Source organism: Entelurus aequoreus, linkage group LG08 (assembly GCF_033978785.1).
Source record: "Entelurus aequoreus isolate RoL-2023_Sb linkage group LG08, RoL_Eaeq_v1.1, whole genome shotgun sequence".
NCBI lineage: Eukaryota > Metazoa > Chordata > Actinopteri > Syngnathiformes > Syngnathidae > Entelurus > Entelurus aequoreus.
This window is the reverse complement of record NC_084738.1, coordinates 583,630-599,779: the sequence shown is the minus strand read 5'-3', so window position 1 is coordinate 599,779 and position 16,150 is coordinate 583,630. Positions and strand designations below refer to the sequence as shown.

General features: G+C 37.5%; 1 protein-coding gene across 10 annotated transcripts in view; it reads left to right on the top strand.

The window, feature by feature from the left end:
• LOC133655278 (zinc finger protein 618-like) overlaps positions 1–16,150 on the top strand; it is a 90,552-nt gene that overhangs the window by 62,491 nt on the left and 11,911 nt on the right. For 8 of the 10 annotated variants that reach the window (XM_062055268.1, XM_062055273.1, XM_062055277.1 and 5 more), the window contains 7 exons: positions 417–506; positions 646–726; positions 2,115–2,204; positions 4,926–5,015; positions 8,796–8,873; positions 9,190–9,234; positions 16,002–16,079. In XM_062055268.1, coding sequence (XP_061911252.1) covers positions 417–506; positions 646–726; positions 2,115–2,204; positions 4,926–5,015; positions 8,796–8,873; positions 9,190–9,234; positions 16,002–16,079 — 552 coding nt within the window. The remainder of the gene's footprint in view (positions 1–416; positions 507–645; positions 727–2,114; positions 2,205–4,925; positions 5,016–8,795; positions 8,874–9,189; positions 9,235–16,001; positions 16,080–16,150) is intronic. The other 2 variants (XM_062055276.1, XM_062055275.1) reach the window with 2 other exon arrangements.

The window sequence follows — 16,150 nt, the reverse complement described above, 5'->3', positions numbered from 1 at the left end:
CAGCTCTTTTTGGCACGCTGTTAATGCAACAGATGGCCCACGGAGAGGATTTCACCGGGCCAAGAGGCGCATTGAGTGTTCTGTTGTTAACAGCCACCTGGCTGAACTGTCTTCCCTAATGCAGCCAAATTAGCATCCTTAATTTAATGTCCTTTTAGCCTGCACACCTGACGTGATATTCCTAGCAAGTGAATAACATAAACAAAACGAAATCCTATTATTGCAGCAAGATCTTGTTTTTAAAACTCATGCGCCTGTGTCGTTTTTGTATTCTCTATTACTATTATTACCCTTCTTCAAATTACAGTTTGGGTTCAGTCGTCCACCAAATACTGCCTGCCAGGGCGAGGATGTTATTGTCTGTGTGGCCTTGAATCAACAAATGCTCATTTCTCTCCTATCTGTTCATCTGTAAGGTGGCTTCCGTTACTCCTGTGACATCTGCGGCAAGAAGTATAAATACTACAGCTGCTTCCAGGAACACCGTGACCTGCACGCAGTGGATGGTAAAACTCGGGCTTCTTTCTGCATGTTTTGCATGGCAAATTGCAGGGGCGGGACATCCGGACAAAATAGATTTTATAAGCTACATGCTGGCATTTTGCATCAAATTCTAACATGTAGCTCTTTGCCCCGCCTCCTTAGATCCATATGAGCAGGTTGTGCTACCTATCGACGGCCTTAAAGAAGAGGAGCCAATTGAACCCTACCATAAAATTGGACCAAGTAAGACCATTTTATGTTCTTTAGTCTGCAGTTTTCATAGCCTGTAATGTGCATCGATTTGTCGACAAAAATCAATAATAAAATTTATTGTCAGTGACCTCATCGCTTGTGTTTTTCCGGACGGAAACGAACATGTTCGTATCGGGTGATTGCTAAGCAACAAGAAGAGAAAAATGGCACATCTGTTCACTTCATGTTTTCAATATGTAGCACAATTACATCAATGATTTCTATGTATAAAAGTTCTCTTCATAAATAGTTAAGTTAGTTATAATTCCCTTAATGAGATTATGAATCTTATTTTCAATAAGTATCATAATTGTTCTTTTTTTATTCTTTGTAATCACTTTGAGTTTGAACAACCTCTTAAACTGCATCAAGTTAGTACATCAGTTGACTTCTTCGCCTAATCCATTTCATAATATAATTGTATACACCGATATGCTAAAGGTCTTAAGTGTTGTACGTGCATACACATGTTTTAAGTTAGATTTTTCTTAGGTTATATTTCTCCTCTTTTGTTGAGAAGAATTGTTCTACATTCTTGGATGGCAGGTTATAGTTTGCTTTGTACATAATTATAGCTGTTTGCAAATGCACCAAGCATTAGCTGAAGTCTGCCAGCTAAACTTTGTATATATACCTCCTGTGTACATCTTCCAAAACACATCATTCAAAAAATGCTTTTTTTCCTTATTTGAGAAGCTAGCTAGATGTTGTGTTGTTTGTTGTTATTGCAGATAAGTGTGACCCACAAAAAAGAAACCATACGAATTTTGTTGAATCTTACAAATGTCCAGCGACCCCAAACTTAAGTCTGGGTGTGATAATTTCCCAAAGTTTTAGTTATCTTGGTCGCTTGTCATAGAAGTAATTTTCTTTCCAAAATTTGCTCCAAATGGGCTGCGTGTCGTAGGAAGGCAAATTTCCATAGATCGTGCACAATTGTCAATTACGGTACTCGTGCACATTCCTCTTTAGGAATTTAGAGTTACACATTTTTACAGTGCCATACTCTCTCAACTTCAGAACTTAGTCAACAATTCTGCTTTTTGATGTAGCATAATTACGAAGAATCTTTCTACCCCAGTTTTTCTTGCTGCTTATCATCATGGTTTAGCTTTGAATATGTGGCATGTACTTGAACTAGTTATTAGCATCAACTTGTCAGCTTTTTCTCTTTACATTGTGTCTTTTTGCTCTATTTTACAAGTTTTTTGCTGTTTTTTTTTTTTTTTTTAATTGTGCCGCATGCTCATAAAAAACACAAACGAGCCTTCGGGCACCCGGCTTAAATAGATAACCACACATGTAATAAAAGCATCTTGAATATTAACTGTCTGGCGCATAGTCTTTTATTTATTACAGTTGTCTTTTGTCTTCTAAAGAAACGGGGAGCTTTGTTTGCGAGTTCTGTGGGAAGCAGTACAAATATTTCAACCCATACCAGGAGCACGTTGCCCTTCACACACCAATGAGTAAGCCCATATTTTGTGTTTTACTATTATGTGCAACAATGTTTGTGGGTCTCAGTAAAATTTAATAACTTGAACTTTTTATGTCTTTTAAAGGCCTACTGAAATGATTTTTTTTTATTTAAACGGGGATAGCAGATCCATTCTATGTGTCATACGTGATCATTTTGCGATATTGCCATATTTTTGCTGAAAGGATTTAGTAGAGAACGACGATAAAGTTTGCAACTTTTGGTCGCTGATAAAAAAAAAGCCTTGCCTATACCGGAAGTAGCGTGACTTCACCGGAGGAAGGACTCCTCACATTTTCCCATTGTTTACAATGCAGCGAGAGAGATTCGGACCGAGAAAGCGACGATTACCCCATTAATTTGAGCGAGGATGAAAGATTTATGGATGAGGAACGTGAGAGTGAAGGACTAGCGTGCAGTGCAGGACGTATCTTTTTTCGCTCTGACCGTAACTTAGGTACAAGGGTTCTTTGGATTCCACACTTTCTCCTTTTTCTATTGTGAATCACGGATTTGTATTTTAAATCACCTCGGATACTATATCCTCTTGAAAATGAGAGTCGAGAACGCGAAATGGACATTCACAGTGACTTTTATCTCCACGACAATACATCGGCGAAGCTCTTTAGCTACTGAGCTACCGTGATAGTATCGGGCTCAAATGCAGATAGAAACAAAATAAATAAACCCCTGACTGGAAGGATAGACAGAAGATCAACAATACTATTAAACCATGGACATGTAAATACACGGTTAATAATTTCCAGCTTGGCGAAGCTTAACAATGCTGTTGCTAACGACGCCATTGAAGCTAACTTAGCTAAGGGACGGCGGCGGCGGCGGGCGTTGTAGCTTTCGACGACACCCCGGCCGCCATCAGAGTCGGCAAGAAACATATATTTCCCCAAAGTTACGTACGTGACATGCACATAGCGACACGCACGTACGGGCAAGCAATCAAATGTACTCACGGTAGCGCGTCTGCTATTCATCTCAAAGTCGTCCTGGTTGTGTTGCTGTAGTCCGCCGCTAATACACCGATCGCACCTACAGCTTTCTTCTTTGCAGTCTCCATTGTTCATTAAACAAATTGCAAAAGATTCACCAACACAGATGTCCAGAATACTGTGGAATTTTGGGATGAAAACAGAGCTTTTTGTATTGGATTCAATGGGTCCGAATACTTCCATATCAACCATTGACGTCACACGCATACGTCATCATATCTAGACGTTTTCAACCGGAAGTGTGGCGGGAAATTTAAAATTGCACTTTATAAGTTAACCCGGCCGTATTGGCATGTGTTGCAATGTTAAGATTTCATCATTGATATATAAACTATCAGACTGCGTGGTCGGTAGTAGTGGGTTTCAGTAGGCCTTTAAGGCTCTTGATTGGCTTATGAAGTTGATTTGTTCCTCTGCAGAGCTAAAACTTATAATGGAAGACATAATTAAACGTAGCGACCTTGTGTTGTGTCGTGTGTGCTGACAAATTTAGAAAATGACTAACAAAACAAACAAATTAAAATAAATAGTAATGAGTAGCTTACACGTAGCACAGATATTCTACAAGTTTGAGCCCTGGCTTGAGTTAGTCCCAAAGCATTCAATTTATGACACTTGTCAAAATAATATGTACATACAGCATCTCAGTCAAATCCATGCTTTATGAATACCCGGTATACAGCATTTTCCATATAATCAATCCATTACAAATACATTTGGTTCACTACGAATAGATTCTGTGAAACCTGTTCGCCCTCCCTCAAACACATCATAATTGGAGTGTCTGTGAAGTTAGCTTGTCATTACAACTCTGTACAGTTGTTGGCGGTATGCATCATAACTTCTTTTTGACACACCTCAGGAGCACCTGGTCTGCCTGAGAATATGAAAACAAGCTATAGCTAGCGAGTATTCACACACTTCTATATACTCCTTTTCAACAGCTAAAAAATCTGACTTTTTCTGGTCTTATTGGACACCTTTGAAGACTTTAACATGTATGGCTCTTCTCAACGAGCAATGGTTCCTGCTGTTTGCCTCTCCCAAAGCACTCACAGGCATCTCTGTCCTGTTTGTGACATAGACAAAAAGAAGTGACCAAAAAAGTTTACATGTACAGTACAGGCCAAAAGTTTGGACACACCTTCTCATTCACAACACAACTTATGGTCCCAACCCCATTGATAAAGCAAGAAATTCCACTAATCAACCCTGATAAGGCACACCTGTGAAGTGAAAACCATTGCAGGTGACTACCCCTTGAAGCTCATTGAGAGAATGCCAAGAGTGTGCAAAGAAGTAATCTGAACAAAGGGTGGGTATTTTGAAGAAACTAGAATATAAAACATGTTTTCAGTTATTTCACCTTTTTTTGTTAAGTACATAACTCCACATGTGTTCATTTATAGTTTTGATGCCTTCAGTGACAATCTACAATGTAAATAGTCATGAATATAAAGAAAACACATTGAATGAGAAGGTGTGTCCAAACTTTTGGCCTGTACTGTATTCTAAACATATTTGTTTTTTGTTTTTTCCTCATTTTGCCCCACAGTGTCCATAAAAATTACATCCACATGCGTCATGCCCAATTATGCAAACCAAAACAAATAGATTGCAATCCTGTGGGAAACACTGATGTGCTTTATTTATGTACTTTATGATGTTTGTCTGTTTTAATATGTGCTTAATACCTCCCGACTTAGGTTCCTTTGATCTGAAGACATCGCGGGTGCAGGAGTGTGGCAGCCTGGACATGAGTAAATTTGGCCACAGCCAAACCGACAGGATAAAAAGTAAGCACGCATTGTTTATTCAAAAAACATTTTAAAAGAACAATATCGATAGCTTGTGAAGCAACATTCATCATCCATGTAATTAGAGAACGTGAATGCTTTTGTAATTGTCTGAGCTTGTCAGCATGACACATGATGTTATTAGCAAAAAGACAGATGAAATTAAACAAAGATCAATGCAAATGGAGGGAACCGAGTGAAATGTGAACTGTTGAATGATGTGCGCGTTTCTGGCTATCTGATCCTCTGCTCCAGATTTTTGCGTGATTTGAACATTTGGGTGGAAATGTGCCTCTGAAGTCGCACACCATCATGTAAAACTCAGTAAACTGGAAACTATAAATTCAGCAACGCCAATCTAACACAATGTGCCGTGTCTTTTAACGTTGCTACTTTTACACTTGTATGCTTATTGAAAGGACTGTTTGCATTTTTCACAACCAAAAAATAAAACATGAACGCCACCAGCTAGCTTACAGTATGTTACCATTAGTACTTGGAGAAAACAGATTTAATAAATAATTGTCTATTTGTCACAATTAGAAGTTACATTTTGTAAAACTCCTCCGCATGGACCGAATGAAATTTTGGCTTTGATTGGCTTTAATTTTCCGTGTCCGGATGCGGGCATGCAGAAAAGATCTTGATGATTATTAAAAAAATGGATGCAATAGCCGCCACGCAGAGTTTGAACAGGTGAGCAAGACCATAAATCACTCAAAACACCGCCCTTGCTCTGTGGCGTTGGTTTTTACATTTTACACTGTGCACCAAATCAAATTTTTTGCCCTTAAGTGACACAGTTCAGATTTTTTTTGCCAGTCAAAACGCTCCAAAGTGCTTTAAATATGATATTTTCACATCAAATTAAGGCCACATCAAGAGGTAGTCCAAATCCAATTGGAATTTGATCTTTTCAAATGTGACTTCAGTCTAAACGACAATGCGACCTGAAAACGACCCGGACGGGATGTTTTCGTCAACTTTTGGCAAGGTACGTCATTTGGTGTGCAGGGAAAGACGCGGCCCGACAGCGGAAGTGGATACTTCATCATAACATCCGGTTTTGGCAACCAAAGTCTATTTTCAATGGCCGAATTTTCGATGCATTACTACTAGGAGTGTGGGAAAAAATTGATTCGAATTCAAATCGCGATTCTCACGTTGTACGATTCAGTATCGATTCTCATTTTTCAAAAATCGATTTTTTAAAATTATTTATTTTATTTTTTTTATTTATTTATTTTTTATTAATCAATCCAACAAAATAATACAAAGCAATACCATAACAATGCAATCAAATTCCAAAACCAAACCCTACCCATCGACACTCAGAACAGCAATAAACAGAGCAATTGAGAGGAGACACTAACACGACACAGAACAATCCAAAAGTAGTGAAACAAAAATGAATATTATCAACAACAGTATCAATATTAGAAACAATTTGAACATAGCAGTGATTAAAAATCCCTCATTGACATTATCATTAGACATTTATAAAAAAAAATAATAAAGAAACAATAGTGTCACAGTGGCTTACACTTGCATCGCATCTCATAAGCTTGACAACACACTGTCCAAAATTTTCACAAAGATAAAATAAGTCATATTTTTGGTTCATTTAATAGATAAAACAAATTTACATTATTGCAATCAGTTGATAAAACATTGTCCTTTACAATTATAAAAGGTTTTTACAAAAATGTACTACTCTGCTTGCATGTCAGCAGACTGGGGTAGATCCTGCTGAAATCCTATGTATTGAATGAATATAGAATTGTTTTGAATCGGAAAAATATAGTTTTTGAATCGATTATTGCGTTGAATCGAAAAAATCGATTTATAATCGAATCGTGACCCCAAGAATCAATATTGAATCGAATCGTGGGACACCCAAAGATTTGCAGCCCTAATTACTAGTCAATAGCGCGCAAATAATGGGCTATGTGTAATATATGAAAATATATTTTGATTCCGAAGAAATAGCAATTGTTGAAGGACTGTAATTGATGCTGTGGCGTATTTGCTTACATGTGAGTTGAAAAATAAAGCTAATGTTGATCCACGCTGGTGTCCGTGGCTCTTCTACTTAACAGCCATAAAAAGATTAGAACCCTCCCAGATATATTACAGTATATATATCCATTAGTACTCCTAACAGTAGCTCCTTTGAATTCCTTCTAAGTCTATAAGAAGATCTGATAGCTCAGATACAGCTCTTGTTATTACCAAATCTGTGTTACATGTGTTTTATGTTGCACGATTGCACCAAGAAAAATTCCTAGTTTGTGAACCCGTTCTCAAACAGTGGCAATAAAACTATTCTGATTCATTAATACATTACATAACTATAATTTATTTTCACGTAAAACAACACTGATTTGTAGATGTGGTGACCATTATCTATTGTGGCGACTTTTATTTTATTTTGTAGTAGTAGTAGCAGGGACTTCCTTGTTCATTTACGGAATCCGGTCATTTTCCTTTGTTTTCACTTTATCAAACTGCACATGCAAGTGACGTCGAGGCCACATTGGGGCCTGTGCGCGTTTACACTGGAGTCTAATAAAGATCACATTTACTTACAGACTGCTACATTACAGTCAGCTGGAAAAAAAATCAGATTTCGAAAACATTCTGATTTGGGACAATTTGGCCTGCAGTGTTAACATAGTCAATGATAGAACGCGAGCTCCCTCTGAGCATCTACTGAACTGTGACATACAGCAGCTTTAAATAGTTTCAAGTGTCTCTTCAAACACAAGTGTAAAGGTAACGATTGTAACAGTTTGACACAGGAACAGATTATTTATTTTTTATTATTTCCATTAGTAGTTATTACTATGTAAATCACAAACTAAAATCAAAACGGTCAAACTGATCCCCCCCCAAAAAACGGAACTCACAAATGTTTGAATAAATCTGTCAATTTATTTATTTTTTTGTCTGTAAGTTGACTTTGTGCATAACATATTGGAACAATAGCTATCACAAAATTCCTTAGCTTGAAGTCAACCAAGGAAAATACATTTTGCATGGAGTCCTCTTTCTCCAAAAAATGTGCAAGCACATTTTCTTAGAAAGTTTCTGTGTCGTCATGCTCCATCAATAAGCATAATTTTTGACTCGGTTCGGAAGTTCAGAGATTATTGGACTGCAAAATTTTCTAAAGTTTGAGTAATTGGAAATTTTGCGTGTTGTATGCAAGTTTGCCTCCAACACTGTGGAGCCCATTTTGGAAAGAACATGGCTTTTATGCAGAGACCAAGATAATGGAAACTTTAGGAAATGATCGTACACAGACTAAAGTTTAAGGTCAGCAAATGTCTTGAAAGTTGCTGGACCATTTTTGGGATTTAATAACATTTTTATAGGTTATGTTATTTTTTGTGTCACTCTGTACAACATATATTACATTGTTTTATGATACATGACAAGTCCCAAGCTTCCAAAACTCTTTTTCCAGATGAGCACTTTGCCATAAAGAGCTATTTAAAGCATGCACACGTCTTGTTAAAAGTGGGTCAAAAAAGACGAGGAGTGAGGAGCAGCAATTTAAGCTCGTGTGAGGAGCTTAAATGTTCACATTTGATGAGACGGTTGGCGCGATTGATTCGCAGCCTCTATTGATTGACATGTGTAAAAGATTACAATTGCACATTTTACCTCATCCTGACAGTCATGGTGGCATATAAAATGTAGCAATCCTTGAATTAGCCACAAGATACCTCATGCTGATTACTGTAGTGTCTCTCCTGTTTTTTGCACTTTACACAGACGTTCACTTCAGACGGAAATTGGAGAACGCATTACAATCGAGTCTGGTGGACACAAACAGTTCGCAGAACTCAAGTGGTGAGTCCTTTTAGGCTTGTGTTTGTTGCCCGTAATTTTCATTTTGTCTTTGTCAAAAAGACTTTGAAGAGGTTTATTTTTTTCAACCTGCCTCCCTGCATTCTATTGTGTATGTACTGCTTTGTTCATATTACAAAGATGCCACTCCCCTTATCCTAATGCTTACATTGTTGTATGCAATTTGCATAACATTGATGGCCAATTGTTTCTTGTAACAAGACACATTTTTTTTCCACGAGGAAGTCATCAAACTGCTATTGTAGTATTTCTGTGCATCTACCAGTATATACTGTAACTCACATCCTCCTGTTCACAGGAACTCCGAGCCCTCTGGTGGCTACTTCCTTCTCTACACCTCAGAGTAAGTCACACCCCCATCCCCTGTACACACACACACACACACACAAACACACACACGCATACACGCACACAAACACACACACGACCCCACCTTTCGGCTATAAACAAATTACATTATGCGCACGCAGCAGCTCTCTCTCCATTTCATGTCACTTTTATTTCTGTGCGAGCCATTGTGCTTCTCATCATGCTGCATTCACTTTCATCACCATTCTATTTAAAAGGATGCACATTAGGTGTATTATACATTTGGAGAACGCTTCGATCAGAGCTTTTTTAAGTGTGAGCCTCAGAGAACATAAAAAGGGGGGCCTCTTTTTACTCCCTGATATAAATACACTAAATCAGGGGGTCTCAATTGCCCTCCCCTTGGGACCCATATTTTCCATAAGTCATTAAGTTGCCACTCATTTTAATAGATTTTACCCTTTGCAAAAGGCATGTTAAAAAAGGACAAAGTGCTGTTCAGAGCACATAAAAAAATAGGTGGGCATTTTGTAAATCAACCACCAAAATGCGCTACACCAGCGAGGGCTGCATACTGCAAAAATTAATAATGCAGAGGGTCGTATTTATACATTTTCTGCATTAAATCTAGTTTATATTTTATTAAGTGACAAAGCAAATTGGTAGGATATTTAATAATCTCATTAATAATTAATTTTAGTTTTTAGAATATGCCCATGTGCCATACATGGGCTGAATGTTATGTTTTAGCTATTAGTGGTATTGTTGTTTTAGCTATTAGTGGTATTGTTGTTTGGGGTGTCCCGATTCGATAATGATATCGGATATCGGTCCGATATCAACAACAACAACAAAAAAACAACAAGTATTGCTTGTATTCCGACACTTGACTTCTTCCCGGAAGTAAAAACCACTGGTGGTCAACCAAGCCAAGATGGCTGTTGTACAGCCAGCAAAGCGCAAACTATCGAAGTACAAAAGAAGCTTAAATGTTCCTGCAAAAAGCAGATACGAGCAAATTAATCAAACTATGCAATGGAATAGAGCCCTACACATTATGAAAAAAAAAAATTTGGCGAGTGATATTAAGGATTATACGTCGTTCGCGTTCCCAGACATATGGAACTATAACTCCAGACATCATCTACACAGCAAAACAGATGAAAACTTGGAAAAGCATGGAGGTCTACAACTTCTTTGTGTGTGGCTGGGTCAAGGAAATTGGTATCAAGACTCTCCTGGATAAATATGCATCATTTTTGCTCAGGTAAAGTTGCATTTCATGATATAACTTTGCGTCTACTTGTTGCTGTTGCACGCGCCGTTTACGAGTAATGTGTTTTTGAGTAACGTGACATTTTGATCTTTATCAAAAAATAACTGTAGATGTCAACATTGTATATGTGCTGAATACTTCGTTTATGATTGCTGCCTTTGGTAAAAGCTTAACTCGTTTAGGTTTTTGCTGACATTTGCTTTATTTTCTTTAGACTCGTCGAGTTGGTGCTTTTCGAAAACACTTATCAATCATGTGTTAAAGAAATACAAGTAATATTAAGATAATACTTAAATGAGAAATAATAAGCATTACAAGTATATCAAACAAACCTTTTAACGAAGTGATCACTGCAAACTCATGTATTTTTCGACTGTACTCCCTTGGACTGGAGTGTTGTTTCTTAAAATCTTGCAGTCTTCCGTCCTTTTGGATTACCTCTCAATAAACTCTGAAGAAATGTTTATCCTTTTTGCGATTTGAACGAGAAAAAAACACAAGCAATTTGCTGGCGCCTAATATCCATTGAGAACTGAGTTAGCTTGATCACAACACATAATGAATGGGAGGGACATGACGTCAGTAAAATCCAAGAAATTGGATGACATCAGCTTGCATGTGAAATCTCCTATATTAGCTCCAATAGAAGTAGTCTTGCACCGTGTTGACTTGTGTAAAGCGGGACAATTAACAGCTACCGTATTTTCCGGACTATAGAGTGCACCGATATATAAGCCATAAACATATATAAGCCGTATACATATACTGTATATACATATATATATATATATATTAGGGCTGCAACAACTAATCGATTAAAATCGATTATAAAAATAGTTGGCGATTAATTTAGTCATCGATTCGTTGTATTTATGCTATGCGCATGCGCAGAGGCAATTTTTTATTTTTTTTTGTAATTTTTAAATTTTTTAAAAATTTTTTATAAACCTTTATTTATAAACTGCAACATGGACAAACAGCTGAGAAACAATAATGAAAATAAGTATGGTGCCAGTATGCTATTTTTTTTCAATAAAATACGGGAAAGGATATAAATGTAGTTTGTCTCTTTTATGTGATTATTAATCGAAGTAATAATCGACAGATTAATCGATTATCAAATTAATCGTTAGTTGCAGCCCTAATATATATATATATATATATATATATATATATATATATATATATATATATATATATATATATATATATATATATATATATATATACAGTACGTTGCGAAATGACTATTTGCATAGAAAGATTCTGTAAATGTTTATTTACATACCTTAATGGTTTCCAAACGGTGCCTATAACACGGCAGTAAAATGGCTGATCAAACAAAATGGAGGTCATTGTCATGGACCCACTAGCTGCGGAAGCTAGCTCTCCAATCAGCTAAACAGACTTAATCACTCCAGGGTGACGTCTTGGCGAGTACACTGAGGATTTTACAAAACTGAAACAATATAAAAATAATGTCGTTGTTAGCAAATTAGCTAATGCTAAAGACGCTAGCATCGTTACTTTAGGATAGCACGTACAAATATGCATGAAAACCCTCCTACAGACATCACACATGGGACGATTTAGTAAGTATAAACAGTTTTAGTTATACTGCAAAACTTACAAACGTTGCTAGGAGTTTTAAATGAAGAATCCATACGAACAGAACGCTAAGGACGGCTAAAACACTGAACGGCACTCTTACTTTCGGTTGAAAGCACTAAATGGAAGGACTCCGCTGCACCTGCAGTGAGCAAACTTGTCCAAAAGATGGCGCCATTGCACTAACAACAAAACACATTCTCATTGTATTTTCTTGTTTTTCTTTATTTTTCAAACGTTGTATTATGGCCGTCTGCGAAGAAAAATCCATGAATTAATTAAGGGTTCAATGTGTGGGGAAAAAAATAGGGGCTTATAATCTGGAATTTACGGTAAATGTCCTTCATTAAGCACATATGTTTGATATTTTCTTTTATTTTAGTTAATTCATTTACAAAAGGTAAACATTGCAAGCTATACTGTGAGATACTAGAAGCTGGTAGCTGCCCAACAGCTAAGTACAGTACACAACAGCAAACAAGATACGACATTGGTCTATATAAACACATATAAACTGGATATAATTGCATATTACTTATGTAAACAAAGTCAGACATTTACTAGAAAGTATCCTCTTGTGTGGATCATTCAAGTGTGTCATGAGAGTCATGTGCTAAACTTAATTATTGTGACCACTAGTTATTGCCAAAACAAATTACCACTCTACTTCAATTTAATTAAAGACACCATAAGTCCATTCAATGTAATAACAGGTTAGTTTTTTTTCATACCAGTACAAGTGTTATGTTTGAGTAATTTGACTTGATCAAGCCTTTTTGTAACATTCCACACTACAAAATAATAGCAGTATGTACTATAATTCCTGCTTATACAGAGCATCCAGAAAGTGTTCACATCGCTTCACTTTTTCCACATTTTGTTATGTTACAGCAAGACGTGAGAATCTTTGGGCACCTCACGATTCGATTACGATACAGGACCTACGATTCGATAAAAAATGTATTATTGATGCAGCTTTAATTTATGTATATTAATGCAGTTTTACATTTCTGTTCGTTTCACAAAATAAGCATTTATCACTTGCAACTTTAAAAAACAGTGCATTTGTAATAGGAAACAGTTCAAATAATTCCCACATTTTTAAATCAATGAAAATGTGTGCAAAACTGGAACATAAAGTGCCCGATAATAAAGGAGGTGGTCGGATCTCTCGGTGAGGTGGCTCACTGCAGTCAGTCAAATTTTAGAACCGTCCGCATTACTTTATTTACAATAAATATATGGATTATTGACGTTTACTAATGGATTCTATAATCGTCCATGTCCGAATTGCGATACACCTAAAATCGATCATTTTCCCCACTTCTAGTTACAGCCTTATTCCAAAATGGAATATTATGTTAGATCCACTATGGGCTGGACTTTCACAATATTATGCTAGACCCACTCGACGTCCATTGCATCCGGTCTCCCCTAGAGGGATGGGGTCACCCACATCTGCGGTCCTCTCCAAGGTTTCTCATAGTCATTCACATCGACGTCCCACTGGGTTGTGAGTTTTTCCTTGCCCTTATGTGGGCTCTGAACCGAGGAGATCGTTGTGGCTTGTGCAGCCCTTTGAGACACTTGTGATTTAGGGCTATATAAATAAACATTGATTGATTGATTGACATTCATTTGTGTCCTCAAAATTACACACACAATACCCCATAATGACAATGTGAAAAAAATTATTATTTTTGTTTACAAATTTTTGCAAATGTATAAAATAAAAAAAACTAAGAACTCACATGTACATAAGTATTCACAGATTTTGCCATGAAGCTCAAAAGTTAACTCAGGGGTATCCTGTTTCAACTGATCATCCTTGAGATGTCTACCTGCAAATTCAGTTGGTTGGACATGATTTGGAAAGGCACACACCTGTCTATATACTTTATAAGGTCTCACACATGACAGTGCATGGCAGAGCACATACCAAGAATTAAGTTAAATACATTTTCTGTAGGCCTCCAAGACTAGATTCTCTCGTAGCACAAATTTGGGAAAAGGTACAGAAAAATATCTGCTGCCAATGAGCACAAAGGCTTCCATCACCCGGAAATGGAAGACATTTGGAACCACCAGGACTCTTCCTAGAGCTGGCCAGCAACCTAAACAGAGCGATCGGGGGGAGAAGGGCCCTAGTCAGGGAGGTGACAAAAACCTGATGGTCACTCTGTCAGAGCTACAGCTTTCCTCAGTGGAGAGAGGAAACGCTTCCAGAAGTACAACCATCTCTGCAGCAATCCACCAATCAGGCCTGTATGGTAGAGTGGCCAGACGGAAGCACCTGAAAGACTCTCAGACCATGTGAAACAGAGTTATCTGGTCTGATGAGACACAGATTGAACTCTTCGGCGTGAATGCCAGGCATCATGTTTGGAGGAAGCCAGGCACCGCTCATCACCAGACCAATACCATCCCTACAGTGAAGCATGGTGGTGGCAGCATCATGCTGTGGGGATGGTTTTCAGCGGCAGGAACTTGGAGTCTAGTCAGGATAGAGGGAAAGATGAATGCAGCAATGTACAGAGACATCCTGGATGAAAACCTGCTCCAGAGTGCTCTTGAGCTTAGACTGCTGCAACGGTTCATCTTTCAGCAGGACAACTACCCGAAGCACACAGCCAATGTATCAAAGGAAAAGGCTTCAGGACAACCCTGTACATGTCCTTGAGTGGCCCAGCCAGATCCCAGACTTAAATCCGATCATCTCTGGTGAAATCTGAAAATGTGTGTGCTAGCCACATCCCATCCAACCTGATGGAGCTTTAGAGGTGCTGAAAAGAGGAATGGGCAAAACTGCCCAAAGATAGGTGTGCCAAGCTTGTGGCATCGTATTCAAAAAGACTTGAGGCTGTAATTGCTGCCAAAGATGCATCAACAAAGTATTAAGGAAAGGCTGCGAATACTTATGTACATGTATTTCTTTATTATTTTTTATTTTTAATACATTTGCCACAAAAAATATTTTCACGTTATCACTGTAGGATATTGTGTGTATAATTTTGAGGACAAAAACACATTTTTGTCCACTACTCAAGGCTCTAAAATCAGGATATCGTGTCGGGAGAGAAAATGTTGTATCGGGACACCCCTTGTTGTTGAAGTTACACTTCAAAAGAACTTTTGATTTCAATAAATGAAATCACTTAAAAATTGAATATTAAAATATTTGAAATATTATCTCCATCTTTGAAAACACGGTATTATACTTAAACCTGCAATGTACATGCTTCACTCCTCCTGAAGGTTACTTAAAGTCTCATTTTACAAACCTAAAAATAGTAAATAATAATGATCTACTGTAAATAGTTTAAAAATACATAAAACTTACTGCCGGGCCTTTTTTGTTTTTGCAAAGCAAGCAGATTATAATTTTTTTTTTTTAACTTAAAAGTTCCTTAAAAAATCTAAATTTGATGCTACTTTTTGTCTTTACAATGTTCCATACAAATGTTTTAGGAAATCAAGAATAGTCAATGTAGCTAAAGATACATTAGCAGATTTTTCTTTATTTTTTTTAAGCTGCTGCGTATCTCCTGAAGTCTTTTGGTGCTCCTCTTCTGTGTTTTTGTTATGTTGTGGTTATTAGTCTGTTTAAACCAGAGTTAGGATAGAGGGTATACTGAGGTTGCAATGATAGTGCCTGTACTGTATATGTATGGCCCCAGCCTGAATTAACTCAACCTTTATACTCTACAAAGTATTTAAAATCTTGCCAGCTACATCTCCCATTCAGGTGCTTTTGTCCCTCGATAAGTAACGACAAAAGCAATTAGTGAGACCTTGGTAGTATTGATATTCTTTGGCCTACATGCGGCTCAGAGCCACAATGGAGGCAGCTGGATGGACTAAGATGCATTAGCGCCAGCGTTTTTGTCACTGCTCTTCTGGGCCTTGTGATTTTTTAGAACCCTACACTTGTGGTGCCTGTGGCATCCAGTTCCAGTTCTACAACAACCTGCTGGAGCACATGCAGTCCCACGCTGGTGAGTCCACAACCACAAATGCATGTTGAGCTCGACAGCGAAAACAAATAGTCAATTTGGTAAGTCTGTAC